Source organism: Perca flavescens, chromosome 1 (assembly GCF_004354835.1).
Source record: "Perca flavescens isolate YP-PL-M2 chromosome 1, PFLA_1.0, whole genome shotgun sequence".
In the NCBI taxonomy this organism is placed as follows: Eukaryota; Metazoa; Chordata; class Actinopteri; order Perciformes; family Percidae; genus Perca; species Perca flavescens.
In genome coordinates, this window is record NC_041331.1 from 40141169 (window position 1) to 40160857 (window position 19689).

The 19689-nt window shown below is 39.7% G+C and overlaps 1 protein-coding gene across 1 annotated transcript in view; it reads left to right on the forward strand.

Moving 5' to 3' along the window:
- The window catches only part of LOC114555291 (CD82 antigen), a 42969-nt gene continuing 23280 nt past the window's right edge, over positions 1 to 19689 (forward strand). The window contains exons 1-2 of the mRNA XM_028577593.1: positions 1 to 253; positions 19573 to 19645. Coding sequence (XP_028433394.1) covers positions 19583 to 19645 — 63 coding nt within the window. The 5' untranslated portion in view covers positions 1 to 253; positions 19573 to 19582. The remainder of the gene's footprint in view (positions 254 to 19572; positions 19646 to 19689) is intronic.

A 19689-nucleotide genomic window follows, 5' to 3' on the forward strand; every position in this document is an offset into this window, starting at 1 on the left:
TCTGCCACATGGTGGGGACCGGAGGACTCTGCTGCTGCTGCCGGGACTTCTGCTGCTTCACTCGGTTCAGTCTGGGATTCGTTTCAGTCTGAGACTCCTTCTCTCGGTTCAGTCTGAGACTCGGTTCAGTCCGGTCTCTGTTGCTGTTCGCTTCGCTTTGTTGTCCAGACGAGACGAGAGGTTGCTCCGCTCACAAGACCCGCACAGCTCTCCGCACACACCGCTCCTCTCCGCAGTTGAACGCAACAAAAACGTAAGTAAAAACCACAAAGCGAGACTGTGGTTTTGCAGAAGGAAGCTGCTTCTCTCTTAATTCCTGATTTGTCCGTGAACACGAGGCTGCTGCGCGAGGCTGCGAGATCGATCCTCAGCTCGTCGATTGATCGGTGTAGTTTTGTGGGAAGCGGCCACATTTGGAAGCTGTTTTTAGGATTGTAATTTAAAGTGAACCTGGCTGATGATGTGGCGCCTGTGTGCATGATTTATGTGTTTGACACAATGAGGAGCTTCACTGTCAGACCGCTGGCTAACTTGTGTGTGTGTGTGTGTGTGTGTGTGTGTGTGAGACACACTGAAATACACGTTTCAAGTTCAAACTGGAGTGAAATACTTTTATTTGAAGTACTTTTAGGTATCCAAGTATCTGTTCTTGGCTATTGAGCACAAAACACAAAAAGAAATGTCAGTACTTCCAAGTCTGTCAGAACTTTACTGTCTTATTTAAAGTTGTGTAAGACTAAGGACCGCTCTGGTTGAAAAAACGTCTGTTTTCTGCATGTCATTTGGTGCAACAGAAACTGAAATTGATCAACTCTGTTGGACTTTCAACCCAAAGTGGACTTCACGCAGAGCTATTGGACAGATAGGGCCTATCACTTATTGCATGCTAATTCAGTAATCTCATATTTAAAGACATTATTTGACCAAAGGTTAAAAGGATTTATTTTTTACAAGTGAGTTGCATTATGTAAAAGCTTTCGAAACCGCATTTCTCACTTTGTTTGACTCGTGATTCCCCCAAAAACAAACCAGTATTGGCTCCTTACTGGTTGCATGTGTCTCCTGGTTGTTACCAGTTCAACCACAGTCTAATCTTTTTTTCTTTATTTTGATTGCTCTTTACTTATTTATTTTATTTTTTTAATTTGTATTTCTATCCATATTTTGAATTTAATACATACTGTGTACATATACTTATATTGTTTATACCTATACTTATATTGTTTAATATTCCATTTAGAGAATGTGTGATGTGCACCAACAACACCAAAACAAATTCCTTGTCTGTGTTAAAAAACGTACTTGGCAATAAAACCCATTCTGATTCTGATTTTAAAGGCTCCAAAGATGAATACAAATATCCCATATTTGACAAGAAAAAAAATGTAAAGATTAGAGGAAAGTCTGAAAAACATAAACCTGTTTCTGTGATCTAGCTCTTTAACTAAAATAAGTACATTTATTTATACAGCGCTTTTCACAGACAAAGTCGCAAAGTGCTTTACAATGTGCATAGACAATGAAAACATGGTAAAAATAGTCAATAGAATAAAATACAAATACAACGGATACAATTGTCAATAAATAAAAAGACATAGGCTACCCAAAAGCTAGCCTTAACAGGTGAGCCTTCACTTGTCCCTTTTTTAAAACAGTCCACATTCTCAGCAAACTTAATGTTGGTTGGTAGAGCCAGTTGTTCTGGAGACCAGATTTAGACTTTTATTTAATATAGTTTAGAGAGTTTCCGTGTCCCACGATGGTTTCGATCTGTGGTTCCCACAACAGGAACTCGAATCATTTCTGCTACACAAAAAAAAAAAAAAAAAAATGTGGATCAGTGTTTCCCAAAAGCCCAAGATGATGTCGTCAAAATGTCTCGTTTTGTCCATAACTCAAAGATATTCAATTTCCTGTCCCAGAGGAGAGAAGAAACTAGAACAATATCCACATCTAACAAAGCTGACATCGGAGAAGTTTAACTGTCATTTTCATAAAAAAATGACTCCAACCCAACAAAGTGGAATCAAGTTGATCGACGGTTTTGTGTCGGCCCGAGGGGGAATCTGACCGACGCGACTTCACAACGACGCAACATCCCGCTCTTCTCCTGCAGAGTGTATCGACCGGCTGTTGCGTGTTTGTGAGTGCTACAGATGGGAATGTGGGTCAGTGTCGTGCAGGGGGCCATCAGTCAGTATTTCGGATTTCTCCGCTAGCATCCATCCGGGGGTGGTGGGGGGGCTGTAAATCAGTTTAGCTGCAGGTGGAGCTTCACTACAGCGTGACCTTAATTACCTTTCCACACACAGGAAACTAGTAAGAGTGTTTGGTGGAAGGGATCCTGTTGGAGGAGTGTTTACACACAAACACACATAGACACACACACAACCACTTCGTCTTCATTCTGAGATCTTGAAGTGTGTGTGTGTGTGTGTGTGTGTGTGTGTGTGTGTGTGTGTGTGTGTGTGTGTGTGTGTGTGTGTGTGTGTGTGTGTGTGTGTGTGTGTGTGTGTGTGTGTGTGTGTGGAAAATAGTGAAACACACTTCTGTATGTTGGATGTTTCTAACAAATATGCATTTTTTTTTTTTCCTGACTCAGATTGTGCCTTTGATCCATGCATTTTCCTGTGATTTCTGACAATTTCATAAACCAAACGCCTATTATGTTTGAGTTAAATTAAGCTCCAATTAACAAAACTGCTTCAAAAAATAATATTAATATTTAAATACTACCGTTAAAATCACCGGGAGAGTCCGGTAGAGCCAGACTCTGCTCGTTAAAACTGAGAGCAGCTCTCAAATTCAAGTTTATGTTCTGCTCGTTCAACCCTTGTTTGGTAAATTGCTCTCAAACCCATTCGAAAAAGGATTTGAATTGCGAATTATTATTTTATTTAACATTCTCAATTTCTAACATTTTGGCCATGGTGATTTTCCTTTTGGTGCTGGCTAAAACCAGGAAAAGCTCTGAAATAACAGCTGCATGTCATCTTCAGCAGAGACTCACATAACCGAGTCCATAACCTGTTTACCCTGTTTACCCTGTTTACCCGCTTTAGTTAAGGGTAATTATGAGTTCAATCAGGTTCGAGCCACTCGAGCTGCTCTCATTTCTCCTCCACAGAAAAACAACATGTTGGAGTTGAGTTGAAAGTTGTTGCAGAAAAAAAGTGAAACCGGCGTTTCATAAAAGGTTGATGATCATCCTGAAACCACCACAGGGATCTGGATAAAGACCAGTTCAGACCAAAAATTCGCGACGAGACAAAACCGTTTTAGAAAGTCGCAGGGAAGAGTTTCGGCCGTCTCAGCTCGACTCCAACCAGCTGATGGCGTGCGTCGCTGAGACTCAGCTGGTGGAGTCTCCAGAGGCTGGTTTTAGAACGTAAGAGACGTCTCCTGTTTCAGCAGCCAATAGAGAAGTCAGCTGGTTTAGTTTTTTTGGACAAGCCAGACCCACATCCAGATGTCGGGTCTGGGAACTCACCATTGGTCAGGGCTCAATCCGAGGGGGCGGGACCGGCCGGTGACCGGAATTGGCCGGTTTTCACGTGCTCGGCCATGACCGGCGACCGGCAGGTCAGTCTGACCTCTGGCGATTTCATGCCGGTCAACGCTACAATTAACTGACAACAGAAGTCTCTATTTCCTTTCTCTCAGCTTTTCCGCCGTGTGTGGCGCGTACCCGCTCGCGGTGTGAAGCGCGTGTCCGCGCTATTCTCCCACATGTCGGGAACCTCGTGAATTAACCTGCAACATGTCGGCTGTTTGGAGATTCTTCAGCGTGTGCAGAAGATAACAAGTTTGCAATATGCAACACCTGCAAGGAGACAGTAGGGCGTGGAGGGACAACACCAAAAACCCAAATCACATTCTTTTTAGTGTGATATTGGATGTGAGAAGAAGGAAATGGTTCAAACATTGACCTTTTTAGATGTGTGTGAATTTCCCACACCAGGAGTAATTTATATAGTTTTATTACATGGCTTGGTTGAATTCTAATGTAGAATGTGGTCTGTGATAACAGACCGCTGCTAAGGGTAACACACCGTTGCCATGCAAAAGCAGAGCGTTGCCATGGACGCAGTTCTGTTCACTCTGGAGGACAGCTATCAATCAATCCGCTGAAAGAAGTCCGGATAATTTAGCCTATCAGCTGTGGCAAAAAGTGGGGAAACGTGGAGCAACTTCTGTCCTCCAAGCAATGACAGCAGATGTGATGAGCGTCTATCGCTAATATCTTTCTATACCGTCTATGATCGCTAGCTACGCAGTAACAGCCGTAGGGACAACAACGCTAATTAGTTAGCTTATATTGCAACTTGTTTAACGTTAACTTACAGGTGTGTCAACATGCAGCGGCTCTGCAAAAAGGAAACGAGATGAATGAGGACATAAAGGTCCACATAAATATTCCCAAAGAAGCGATTCACCGAGTCTCACTTCACCGTCAACAGAAATGTTCAGTTTAATGTAAATTAGAGCAGCCGAGAGCCCGCTAGCTCACTACAACGCGTCAGCTAATGTTGTGTCACTTCCTGCAGTGATTAAAACAGCAGCTGGGTCATTGGTCCACCACGGCAGCACCCCATAAAATATAGGGCTACTACCACAGCCCGTAAGGTGGTGTTGAGTAGCTAATAGACGAAAGATTGCATTACAGAGTTTTTACGTTGCTATGGACGCAGGATTCCAACCGTAGAGACGGAATGGACTATTTTCTCTATAGTGGAAGCAGTACAATCGTATTTAAATCAATAAACTCCCATTTAAATCAATATTTTGTCAAGTTATTAGTCAAATTATTGATTTATTTGGTAAGTAGCCATGTATTAAGCGGGTTAGAGCGAGGCGGTTGTTATAGCGAATACAACCCCAACAGGGTTGTCTTGAATCAGCCTCTACATTATCCCTTACCTGTTTTATAGTGATCTATTATCTGTTCCAAAAGCGTTCTATGTTCTGTGCAAAATGTTGTATTAAAGAAAAGATAGAAAATAAATATTTGTGTGTGCTGTAACGTGATTAGAAAAAATTAAATCGGAATCGGCTAAAATCGGTATCGGCTTGCCTAACTGCCAGCAGCAGCGGCCATCTTCTTTGTTTTAAGTAGCAGGGAATTCACACTGAACCATTCATCACTAGAAGTGTGACATCTCACCATCACTAACGTAATCCACATTCATATTTAGACGTAACAAATGATGATGAATGATCCAGCTACAAAAAAGCCTAAAAGTCTGAATTTAGAACGGAAGTACAAAGAGGCGTTGCTATGGAGACACCGTCTCGTCTCATTGGTCGCGAATCTCTGGTCTGAACTGGGCTTAAGTCTGGTGATATTTTAAGTGTTTTTCTTCTTGTCATCTAAATGGAGCTGCAAAGATTAATTGATTCATTTTTTATTTTAAAAAAAGTCCAAATTTGATTGAAAAAACTCTGATTGCAGCTTTTATAAATGTGAATATTTTCTAGTTTCTTTTCTCCTCTGTTACAGTGAACTGAATATCTTTGAGTTGTGGACAGAATGACTAATTAAGCAAACAAGATCAATTTAATCGAGAAAATAGAATATGTACACACAGTGCTTCACAGGCCAAATAAAGTTACATTATAACATCGATAATCATGAAAAGCACAATAAATCGCAGTAAGTCATTAAACACAAAAGCATAAAATACATACAGTCAACAATGTGGTTAAACGAACGCCTGACTCAAAAGTAGGGGCGGGAATCACCAGAGGCCTCACGATACGATATCATCACGATACTTATGTCACGATACGATGATATTGCGATTTTAAACATGTTGCAATATCCTGCGATGTATTGCAATTTATTACCTTTTTTCCAACTTCAAATTTTTCCCAATTTTAAATTATGACCCCAAAAGGAAAAATCAGTTTTATCTAAAAAAAAGATACATTTCTCTGTTTGTTCATCTCACTTCAATTGTATTGCTGCAAAATGGGATTGTCAAGCAGACCAACACATGTATAATAAAAGATCGATACTTGGCGTCTGTGTATCGATACAGTATTGCCACGAAAAATATTGCGATACTATGCTGTATTGATTTTTTTTCCCCCACCCCTACTAAAAAGATGTGTCTTTAGCTGCGTTATAAAGATGTCGGCAGAGGCAGCCACTCTTAAAACATGAGGCAACGCGTTTGAAAAGCTCTGTCACCTTTAGTGTTCAGCTTAGTATCAGAGGACCTCAAAGATCTGCTGACAACATAAGAAGGGTGCAGCAGATCACTAATGTAGGCCGGTGCCTGACCAGGGTACAACACGCCTGAAACAGGCGAACACAGCGGTGAAGTAAGGAGATCAGAGTTTTAGTGATCGCTGTGATGAGTTTGAGTGTAAGAGGAAAAACGAGACTTGATGAAGCTCGGTAGATGTTTTTGTCGAAACAAAGCCGAGATTTCTGTTGACGTGCTTCACGTTGTGGGAGTGAGCGCCTGATTTTGTTTCTCAACAAGCATGAGATTAGAGCGACTCCATTTTCCCACACACACACACACACACACACACACACACACACACACACACACACACACCTCCCGCTGCTGCAGCGTCACCATAGAAACCGGCACAGCTTGCTCCTTTCAGTTGACTGGGAATAGAGACGTCTGGGAGGCCCAAACTGGTTTTGCCACTGCCGAGCGGTCAACACGCTGATAATGGATGTGGGTGGGGTTCCCTCGCTGACACACTCAGGAGGAGGGGGGACCCCCACTTTGTTTTGTTAACTATTAAATTAATCTGCAACTATTTTGATAATTCCGTATATTCTATCCATTGTATTTCTATGGTACGAACGTTAGTGGCATGTTTTTAAATCCGTGAACGTTACGTTCTCTCTCTATATATATATATATATATATATATATATATATATATATATATATATATATATATATATATATATATATATATATATATATATATAAATATATATATATATATATCTATCTATATATATATATAAATATATATATATATATATATATATATATATATATATATATATATATATATATATATATATATATATATATATATATATATATATATATATATATGGCGGAAAAAACTCTCCCGTGGGTCGTATTAGAGGGAAGGAATAACTGTCCAATATCGTTGTGTGGTTTGAAGGACTTGCTGGAATATTATAAAGTTTCTTCTCTCCTCTGTGACCGTAAACTAAATATCTTTTGAGTTGTGGACAAAACGACTAATTAAGCAAACAAAAATCGATTTTAATCGAGAAAACAAATCAACGGATGAATCTACGATGAAAATAATCGTTAGTTGCAGCCCTAGAATACGTAGATCGACACTCGCCCTTAATTTGTGCTGTCATTGTAACCTGCTCTGTACACACACCGTATACATTGATATAATCAGGGCTTTAAATTAACGTACAACTTAATTTTGGTGGGCCAATTTGGCTGGTGATAAATGAAGCAAATAATACTACATCTGTTTAAATTTGCAGTTTGACTCATTGCTTCCAGATTGGTCTATTTTCTGCCAAGAAATTTGGGTGGTTTTGTGTGTGTTTGGCTTGGAAACATAATCTTTATCCAGCAATACTGCTTGTAGTATTATTCCTACATTTCCCATGAACACTCTGTCGTGACACAGTACAACTGTTGGCTACGCGTCTAACGTGTGGTATCGATTACGAGCAATGCTGAAATTAAAGTAAAGTTAGTTAGGGAAAAAAAAACAACCAAACATGTGGCTAGTGGAAAATCTGATAGGCTGGTAACTTAGAAATCTATTATCCGTGTTGGCTGAGGATTAAAAAAAGTTAATTTAAAGCCCTGGATATAATGAACAAAAATGAACAATCTCTTAAAATAAACCTGAAATAAAGTTAAACTGGAAAGAACATAAGGTGCGTCATTCCCTAAATACAACCGCAGACATATTATTTAAAAGTGATACTAAACCAAAATACACAAATATATACAGTACTTCTGGTAAATGGGAAGTGGAAGCATTATTAACCATGTTACACTCTCCCCACCCCCCCTAACAGTTATTTTATTTATATATATATATATATATATATATATATATATATATATATATATATATATATATATATATATACATACATACATACATACATACATACATACATACATACAGTACAGGCCAAGTTTGGACACACCTTCTCATTCAAATACGTTTCCTTTTAATTTCATGACTATTTACATTGTAGATTATCACCGAAGGCATCAAAACTATGAATTAACACATATGGAATTATGTACTTAACAAAAAAGTGTGAAATAACTGAAAACATGTCTTATATTTTAGATTCTTCAAAGTAGCCACCCTTTGCTTTTTTATTAATAAGTGAAAAACTTCCACTAATTAACCCTGACAAAGCACGGTCTGTAAAGTAAAAAACATTTCAGGTGACTACCTCATGAAGCTCATTGAGAGAACACCAAGGGTTTGCAGAGTTTTTGTTAAGTACATAATTCCATATGTGTTCATTCATAGTTTTGATGCCTTCAGTGAGAATCTACAATGTAAATAGTCATGAAAATAAAGAAACACATTGAATGAGAAGGTGTGTCCAAACTTTTGGCCTGTACTGTGTGTGTATGTATGTGTGTATATGTATGTGTATGTATGTATGTATGTATGTATATGTATAAATGGCATAACATGGCATCATGACTTTTCCTGAATACATTTGTTTCTGTTTATTTCATATTAATGTTTAACATGTTCTGCTTGTTTATGTATGCACCTCTCTTCAAGGCAAAATCCACATAATTGTAACTTTTTGTCACAAATTCAGATTTTGAATTCCACTTGCCAAACATAACACGAGGCATTCAAAGCCTCGCAATTATATGACACGAAGCCTTTCTGTCCTTAAAGCCGTTCCACTTTCCAGAGTGAGGGAGTAAAATGAAATCCCCAGGTCAACATGCTGATCACACAGCCATGTAGGAAGTGTACGTGTTCACACCTGTTTTTGCCAGCTTGAGTTACTTTCGACGAGGCGTAGAACATCTTTACATCGCCTGAAGTTAACGGCCGTGTCCGGTGTCCGAGAAAACCAAGTCTCACGGTGAGAAAAAGAGCTTCTTTTCAAACGGCCGCGGCTGCCTGTGTTGTTCCGAGGCTATGTAAAGGCCGAGCAGCCTCACCGTGTGTCAAGTTTCTCCCTTTTGTTAGCGGAGAGGAAATAGTGTCTGAATGAAAGCTGCCATTGTTTGGGTGTCCAGTCAGAGTGGGACTGTGAGAGGAGAGGGAGAGAGAGTTGTGTTACTGAAAGAGTGTGTAAGTGCGGTTGTTTATACAGTGTACGTGTGTGTTTATGTGCAACATTTCCTGTGAAATACAGCTGCAACGAGTAATCTGCAACTATTAAGACCATTTAATCATAGTTTTAGTCATTTTTAAAGGCTTTACAGTCTTTACAGTCATTTCTGACTGTAAAGTGAATCATTTTTTTTAAGGGTTTGGACTGTCGTTCGGACAAAACGAACAGTTTAAATACATCTTCTTGGGCTTTGAGAAAACGTGGTGTGCGTTTTTTGGCTACTTTTCTGACATTTTATAGACCGAACGATGAATTGATGAATCGAGTAAAGAATCTGCAGAAACAATTAGGGCTGGGCATTGTCAAAAATGTTCAATACCGATACCTGGAATTCAGTACCGATACTTTTTATTATCAATTGTATAAAATAAATTTTAACAGAAATTACAACATTTTACATTACGCTCCTTTACAACTAACTGTAGGCAAGCCTCTCAAAATTTAACACACACACATGAGCCGTTTTTCCTGTGTGTCTCTATGATCTGTAACGTTAGACAGCCAATCAGTAGCATTATTGGATATTGCTAGATCCATGCAGTGTGCTTATTGGCTCGCTGGCCTGGCGCTGATGAGGTTTACTCCTTTAGGTATTGAATGACAAGGCATTTTTCGATCAGTGCCTAAACGGTTGGTACCCTTGGGGTACCAACCGATACCAAAGGTAACTTTGGGTTCAACACCACCAAGGGGGTTGAGATCTCCGCCTGACTAGTGAAAACGTTGGTATCAACATTAGGTCTTTTATTCATGTAAATATTATTATAAATAATTAATTAATTAATTAATTAATTAATTAATCTGCTGTATTGTTGACAATTTTCGGCAGATTCAAAACATTACACGTGTTTTGGGATTTTTTTTTTTTTTTTTTTTTTTAATGAATTATGCAAATCTTAAAACAAATATTTGTTTGCTTCAGCATTTAAACTCTTTGACAAAACTCATCTCAGGTTTTAGGACATTTGTAGCCGGCACCTTTCACATTTCATAAACAAACAATCAGGAAGATAATCTGCAAATTAATCGATAATGAAAATATTTGGAGATGTTCGCTGTGTAAGGGAGTTACAGGAATGGAAGGTTCTTCTCCAATAAGACACAGTAAATAAATACACTTCAGAGCTGCACTAATAATTATTATATTAAATGTATTAACAATTTATGAAATGATGGATGATGTGAAAGGTGCTGCTTGTCGACGAACCTTCAGATAATCACCCGACTCTACAGCTCTACGGGGGCATTTGAGTGTCTTTCAGCTCATTGTTTGGATTTTCTGTCTCGCAGCGTTATTGTTTTGGGTCCCTCTCACTGCCAAGAAATCCATAAATTTACAAATCCTATGCGTCACGTTACTTTAGCTTTTGACATGTTGGCAGGCGAAAGTTTTTGAAGTATGGAAAGAGCCAGACTGTTCCCAAAATGTGTAACTGTCCCTTTAAGAGAGAAAAAGCCTGTGTGAGGGACAAATTGACCAAAGTTAAACTTTAAATGATAAACACGAGTTTCAGAGAAACGCCTCCTTTGTTCATCTCTGCTCTGCTAATATGAGATTTAAATTTCAGGCTACAAATAGAACAGCGAGGGAAGATGACAACAAAAGCGTTTATTGTTGTTGTTGCTCCACGCACCTCCTGCACATTTCTGCACGAGTCAAAGAGTGTGTAAGCCTTCAGAACTGTCTTTGTCAGAAGAAAAATGTGCCTCGTTTTTAGTCCAAACTGTCAAATGATCTTTTTCAGAATAGGACTAAAATGTTCTAAGAATAACAGCATCATGCAAAAGTTCCCTCATAGCAAACATTACATGAGCATTTGCCCCTCACACACTACAGTGGGACTGAAACTAACAATTGCTTTTAGTATCGAATAATCTGGCAATAATTCTTTTGATTTTAATCAGTTGTTTTGTCTTTAAAATGTGAAAGGTGCCAGCTATATTATCCCAAAGCCCGAGATGATGGGTACTTCCTCGGTCGTTAAATTGCATCCCTGCTTCCTTTACTTGTTTTCCTTCCTCGCCTCTTAGTCCGTCCCACTGAGGAAGCATGGGAGAGACTTGAGGAAATCAAGCAAGGATAGAGGAAATGAGAAAATGTGTTTTTTTTAGAGGCATGAGACGTCCTTTTCTCTTCCATGTGAGTTTTTCAGCGGAGTTAGCAACGGCTTTCAGCTGTACAGCTTCCGGGAAGACTACTTGTGTGTCCTCGCTCATAGCTCTTCAGAGATCCCTCCTCACTCATAGCTCCTCAGAGATCCCTCCTCACTCATAGCTCCTCAGAGATTCCTCCTCGCTCATAGCTCCTCAGAGATCCCTCCTCGCTCATAACTCCTCAGAGATCCCTCCACGCTCATTACTCCTCAGAGATCCCTCCTCGCTCATAGCTCCTCAGAGAGCCATCCTCACTCATAGCTCCTCAGAGATCCATCCTCGCTCATAACTCCTCAGAGATCCCTCCACGCTCATAACTCCTCAGAGATCCCTCCTCGCTCATAGCTCCTCAGAGATCCCTCCTCGCTCATAGCTCCTCAGAGATCCATCCTCGCTCATAGCTCCTCAGAGATCCATCCTCGCTCATAGCTCCTCAGAGAGCCATCCTCGCTCATAGCTCCTCAGAGATCCATCCTCGCTCATAGCTCCTCAGAGATCCATCCTCGCTCATAGCTCCTCAGAGATCCATCCTCACTCATAGCTCCTCATAGCTCCATTCTTGCTCATAGCTCCATCCTCGCTCATAGCTCCATTCTTGCTCATAGCTCCATCCTCGCTCATAGCTCCTCAGGGATCCATCCTCGCTCATAGACAGAACACAGAAGAGATCCAGAACAATTTTTGGTTCAGGAGTGAGGAGATCTCAAATAAGAGATTTGGGATTCAGCCGATTTATTCAAACATTCCAAACCCCAAAAATATTTTTTGTACAATCGGACACGACAAAGAAAAGGCAGTAAATCATCACATTGAGAAGCTTTAAAACTAGCAATTTGAAAATGGGCAACTTGGACAAATTATAAATAATTAATATCTGTAATGAAAATAATCCTCTAACTGTTAATATCTCGTCATTTTCAAAGCAAACATGTAGCAGATTAGGCTTTTAGTGGAGCATTTATTGTCAGAATCAAAACATTTTTCCATTGTTTTGCGGTACATGTGTGTAAGTAGTTTTCTTGTATTCAAGATTCAAAATCCTTTTGTTAATCCCACAACGGGGAAATTCACATTGTTGCAGCAGCATGGGAGAGAGGGGAATTAAAAGTACAAAAGACAGTAAACAAACAACTTTATTCACACATTTCTTTGTCAGCAAACAGTGAAGTCGTCAAAGCGAGCGAGACGTGAACCGCTGCCATGGATTATAAAGGCGCTGTAAACAAAAAGATGTGAAGATGTTTGCCAGCAAGAAGAGTTTATGGTGGATTATCTCCAACACTGGGAGGGGGAATCGGAGCGTAACGTGAAGCAGCTGATATGAAAACAAAGCTCCGAACAAACAAAACAAAAAGTGGCTTTCTGTTAACTTCTGATGGATTGTTTTAATCATACAGGAGGGAGTGACACGACTTATCACTTTATCACTTTGGGACACGACGGCCGGCTCGACTGCATTTTCTCAGCAGTGGATGTAAAACAGAAACCTGCTTAAACACAAACAAACAAATCAGACGTATGACTTAAAGAAAACTCACTGGGATTAAACAGTTCTTACAGAAATGCAAATGTAGATGGAAGATGTCTTGTTTCTGTCCATAAATGTATGTATATATACATACATGCATATAAATAAGTGAAGAATACCAACGGTTTGTTTTTTGGAAATCTTTGGGCGCCTGTGTAGCCAACATGGCATCATGACTTTCCTGAAGCCAAATGGCGTGTTACTGTACGCATTTTGAGCTATTCACGTTTATGTCTTTAGTTTTTTCTTGCCTTTACTCAAATGTACATTTTCTTATTTATCTTTTATGTTCAAAATAAACTAAATGAACTAAAACTTAACTAAACTGAAGTAGGGCTGCACAGTATATCGCTTTTTACCGTCATCGCAATATCTACTATGAAACACATCGTGAAAGGCTGCATCATATCTCGAAAGACGCACAAGATTCTTTTTGTGTTTTGTGTGCTAATTTGAGATTTAAATTTCAGGCTGCAAATAGAGCAGGGAAGGGAGATTGTCACCAATAAGATGAGAGTTTATTGTTGTTGCTTCACGCACCTCCTGCACATTTCTGCACGAGTGAAATAACAGTGTGTAAGCCTTCCGAACCGTCTGTCAGAAGACCGACATTAATGAGGAGAAACCGCCTTGTCTTTAGTCCAAACTGTCAGGAGATAACTGCACTTTAAAATTTAAAATGTGTTCAATGTGAAATTTGTTCACTAAAAGAATGTTGAAAATGATTTCCTTTTCATTTGTTTAAAATTGGATTTACATTTTTTATTTATTTATCGTAAGTCATATTGCTATGGGGATATTCAACGTTATTGCATATTATCCTCATATCGTGCAGCCATAAACTGAAGAGAAACAGGAGGAGGCTGATGTTATCAATACCAGAGGAGAAGTACAGTACAGTACAGGCCAAAAGTTTGGACACACCTTCTCATTCAATGCGTTTCCTTTTTATTTTCATGACTATTTACATTGTAGATTCTCACTGAAGGCATCAAAACTATGAATGAACACATATGGAATTATGTACTTAACAAAAAAGTGTGAAATAACTGAAAACATGTCTTATATTTTAGATTCTTCAAAGTAGCCACCCTTTGCTTTTTTTGATAACTCTGCAAATCCTTGGTGTTCTCTCAATGAGCTTCATGAGGTAGTCACCTGAAATGGTTTTACCTTCACAGGTGTGCTTTGTCAGGGTTAATTAGTGGAATTGTTTCCCTTATTAATAAAAAAGCAAAGGGTGGCTACTTTGAAGAATCTAAAATAGAAGACATGTTTTCAGTTATTTCACGCTTCTTTTGTTAAGTACATAATTCCATATGTGTTCATTCATAGTTTTGATGCCTTCAGTGAGAATCCACAATGTAAATAGTCATTAAAATGAAGGAAATGCATTGAATGAGAAGGTGTGTCCAAACTTTTGGCCTGTACTATATGTAGCAGAAACATTTCAACACCGTAAAAACTTCCAGACGCAAAGTGGGAAGAAAGTAGAACACAAATTGTCTCTGAAACTTTCTTTGTGTAACTTAATTTATTAGATTTTTTTTATGTATTTATATCTGGAGTCGTGATTTCAGCTGAAAACTGGATAAAGAAAGACTGCTGTGATATTGTGTCGAAATCGAGTACACACATTGAATTCTTTCACTCTGAAATCCAAAGTTTGGTCCACGTGCTCCTAGAAAGAAACCCCTGCTCTTCTCTCCTCTCTCATTCAGAGCCAGAGAGCTGGGAGTTGTGGTGCCTGGTACGCCCCGAGGCTCCAGGAGGAGGAAGGGAATGTAAAAATGAAGGAGTGGAAGGGTTTGTTGATTACAACTTAGGCTATGTTTAGACGGAAACAATCTGAAGAGAAAACGCAAAAGTGGCGTTGCGTTCTCACTCTTTATTCCGTGTTTAGACGAGCGTTTGGGTGGGGGGGGGGATCTGCGTGCATATGGTGACGCAAAAGTAGGGCTGGGCGATATGGAGAAAATCAAATATCACGATATTTTTGACCAAATACCTCGATATCGATACCGCAACGATGTTGTACTGTTGACTATTGGTGCTTTCACAAAATCTTTACACAATGAGATTTTAGATAAATAATCATCATTAATGTGGATATAATGACTAAGTGGGGAAAAGGCCAATAATAGAACAGCTAGAACATTCTGGTAAGTACATCACTTTACTGTAATGCAGCCTTTAAAACCAGGAAAACGCAACACTTATGTCATATCACGATATCGATATAATATCGATACATTGCCCAGCTCTACACAAAAGTGTGTGAAATCTGATGTGGTATGCACACCAGGCAGCTAGGTGGTAGTCTCAAGCACTGCCGCACAACACCACCAAGTCCGCGTGCCTGCGTAGAACCTTCCTTCTACTTCTCTCCATAGTAGCGCAAAACCAAAACGTGGTGAAGCAAATTTTGTCTGGACAGACGAGGAGGTGGAGCTATAGCTCCAAACAACCTTAGATTACAAAGCCACAACAGGGCGTGGACTGTGAGTACTGCCAGTCAAAATATATATAGACATATGGACCCAATTTCTTCAGCAGTATCCTGTACTTGAAGGTCCGACGTAGGGCTGCTCCTTCTTAGTCGATTAGTCGACTAATCGGTAGTTTTGGTCTTAGTCAACTTAGATCTCTTTAGTCCACTAGTCATGTTTGATGCTTTTTTTCATGCTGAATGACTTATTTCCAAGAAACGTACGAGCACATCTCTGGTAAACACAAGAATTAAAGTGGTGCTTTTGCATTACTCTTTGCGGAGAAACTCAGATTTACAGACTGTCAATTAAACATCCGACATGTTTACTGGCGCATGCCTGTGACGTAAACGCGTACGCGACAAGAGCAGGTCGGAGCAGACTTTTGCGAAGTTGGAGCGTTTTAAAGTTTTCCACTCTGGAGGTGGTTTCACTTTTTTGGTTTTTTAAGCCCCAAAAACGCCGACGCCGTCTAAACCAGGGGTCTACAACGGTTTTCAAGCCAAGGACCCCGTAGCTAAAAGAGAGACGGAGCAGGGACCCCCTACTACATATATTGTATATATTGAACTGGGCTGGATGGAAGAAAATGAAGGGATAATTCTTTATTAAGTATACATCATGTTTTAATGTTAAACATGCATGTGGAAGTCACAGTGAATCATTAAGCTTAGATGTATCTGCATGGCTACCAGTGGGTACCTTAACTATATTAAGCCTATCTTCAACATTGTGTAAATGAAATTTAAAAAAAAATGTATCAAACAATAATTTGGCGGCCCCCCTGCAGTAACTCTGAGGATCCCCCGGGGGTCACAGACCCCATGTTGAAGATCTCTGGTCTAAATGAAAGGCACATCTGATAAAATATATTTTGGCGTTTTCACCCAAGAGCAAACGGGGCCTGAGAATGAAACCAAAAGAGAAATCCAACATTTTAAGTCTGGTCGGGACATTCGCTGCCTTCATAATGTGCTCCAGACCATGTTGAAAGCTCTCTGTTGGAATTGGGATCGCCTGTTTTTCTATTTTTGTTCTCGCACATTTCTGCACGGACATGAGTGTAAAAAAAAAAAAAAAAAAGCAGCTGCTGTGAATAGTATCTTCCCTATGGGTTTGTTTTAAAGACTTTCAATAAAACTCGCCATATTCAACAACTTTGTAGACTAATAAATGAATTGAAACATGGTGTACATTCCTGAAGCAGACGTGGTTTCCATTCACTCAGCAGCTGTAGCACAAAGTGGCTACGTGGTACTTTCTAAATTTAACAAAGCCTTTTGTTATGGGAATTCTTTTCCCAACCAGAACTGCATTATGTAGACCTTAGGCCTTGAAGGCACCGTAATGTCATTTTAAAGGATACGTCTGGTTATATTTTATATATTATATATACTGTCGACAAATCCAATAAAAAAAAGACCATATCCAACAGTAACGATAGTTGGTGAACGACTGTAGGTGGCGAGCTAACGTGCTAACGTTAGCAAACCGGAAACCTGCAAACGCTGGTCAGTCATAGCTTTCTATTTTCTTTCGTACTGTTCTGTTTACTCCTCCTGACACTTGGTTACCGGGCTTGTCCCACATTTAAATCAAAGAGTTTAATTGATGATTTGATTTAACCTTTTTCAAGAATGTGTCTTTTTAGTTTGAATCCCTTTTTATCTATTGTGAAATCTTTAGCTTTAGCTATCTTTTCACCAAGTTCAGGGTTTAAAACCAAACCTAAAAGGAAGATTGCGTGTAATTTGGTGTCTTATAACGCAGCGTCTCTTGCTGTGTATCCGAGGCTGACCTGCTCTTTGTTAAGGCTTCAGCCTGCTCCGTTTACAGTCTGTAATACCTTCCATCTGGCCTTGCTGCACCGCCAAAATGTCTTTCCCATTGCATAGTCTCTTCCCTCTGTCATCCCTGCAGGTGCCTGCCCCCATCCCCCCAAACTGGCACAGGCAGCCATGTAACAGTAACCCAGTTACAGTGATGGGAATATGGGTCGGAAACACGGACACTGTGCTCACGCTACAGGGCTTCACTGCCAGGAGGAAACATTAGGCCGCCATATTTCACCCAGATTTATTTATTTATTTATTTTAAAGATTTTTTGGGGGGGGGGTGGGGCTTTTCCTTTTATTTGATAGTGACCGTGGATAGACAGGAAAATGGGGGATGACACGCAGGTCGGACTCGAACCCCGGGCCGCTGCTAAGGACTCGGCCTACATGTACATGGGTCGCGCGCTCTACGGGGTGAGCTAGAGGTCGACCCTATTTCACCCAGATTTTCATAGATTTATTGGACAGTAAGAGGCCATTACTGTACGGAGAGGGGGGAGATCATTGTCAGTCCGGATATTCTGTAAATATGAGCCACCCACCACACAAGCTGCACTTTTTGATTAGATAACTTTCACTTCATTTGTCTGCTCTCAATGATGATCATAATTAGACGTGTGAATCTTCACTGATCTTTCGATTATCATGTCGTCGATTCGATATCTCGATGCGTCTAATACATTTTTCTATTAAAGCCATGTAGGATATTTAATTCATAGCTTTTCAAGCTTCAAAAACCAAACATTCTGCAGTGCTCTAATACTAAATAAATTGGATACATAAAACTATACAGCACTGAGTACATGGCACTTCCTGAATGCGCAAGACATACCAGAATATGTAAACAGAAATGTTGTTGGGCATAAATTAAATTGTAAACAGAAATAATCTATTATGATCCATGTCCACGGTTCGATGCATCGATTATTTGGTTAATTTCACCACCTCTAATCATAATATTCCAAATGATCAGTTATTAGGTATTACAATTGAAGTACGCAGTTATAATCTACGACGGAAGTAGTGGATTAATCTAGAAAATGATGGACAGATCAACAAAGAAATGAATTGTTAGTTGCTGCTATAATCTGGATCTGAGACAGCGATTCGGTTCCAGAGGGCAGGACCTCTCCGTGCTCACAGATTGAGGTTGTGATTGTAGTGGTTCTGTGGGTGTAATCCTGGAGGATTTGACCCCCCCCCAGTCCTAGATCATGATCAGCCGGGCCAGCTTAGCCTCGGAGGTCTGTGCAGCATCTGTCACCACTTGTTCACCTCACGCTCTTCCCACCAAAAGCAACTCTGGAGACAAAATCCTGCTCTGCTCTCACACCCAATAACTTCGCCTGCACTCCGTTCCTGTAAATTACTCTATATTATATTATAACTAGGGTCATTAGATTACATTATTTAATCGCATGATTGTCCATAGTTAACACAGGGCTCCAGACTAACTTTTTTCACTAGGACCTCAGTGGCCTCCAACTGAAAATTTTAGGGGCACAACCCGAAAATTTAGGGGCACACGCCGTAAATCAACATGCTAACCAAATATTCACGTTTCTACTAATTTCCACTGTATTACTAATACATACTTTGGTAATAGATGCAGAAATTACAATGTGCTGTTTCAAATTCAGTGTCACATTGTATTGTGCACGTTTGACGATGCAACATAGAAGGTAAACCGACAGCCCCATCGCTGTCGTGACAGGACAAATATTAAAACAATATACCATACATTCAGAATAATAAATAAAAAAGTGCTTAGTAACCTTTTGGTCATTTCACAGTTAAAAACAATACTTAACAAATGTATGTAAAGTAGGCCTAAACAACTTGTGCTTTTACTCGCTCCCCCAAATGTACTGGTTGAACATGTGCAACTGGATGTAAACTGTAACTTGAGATTAATTGCACATTTTATATCTGTTCTAAATGTACATTAAAAAGGATATTTCTTTTCAAGTTTTGAATACTCAAGTGGTGTTTGAGGCCACGACGTACTCTGCTGGTAACTCGGTTTGCATCGACAGCCAATCACAAACATTATCAGATCTTGGTACGAGCACGCTGCCTGCTTATTGGCTCACCGACGCTGATGAGATCTCCTTAGCTATTGAATGAGAAGGCATTTTTCTATACAGAGGATGGTACTTAGTACCCAGCCCTAATGTCGTGACTGTCTTATGTTTACAGATCCAGCATCATGGGGCAAGGCTGCCTGAAAGTGACCAAGTACTTCCTGTTCCTCTTCAACCTCATCTTCTTTGTAAGTGTTGGAACCTTCACTAATGATTAATAATAAAAAATGAA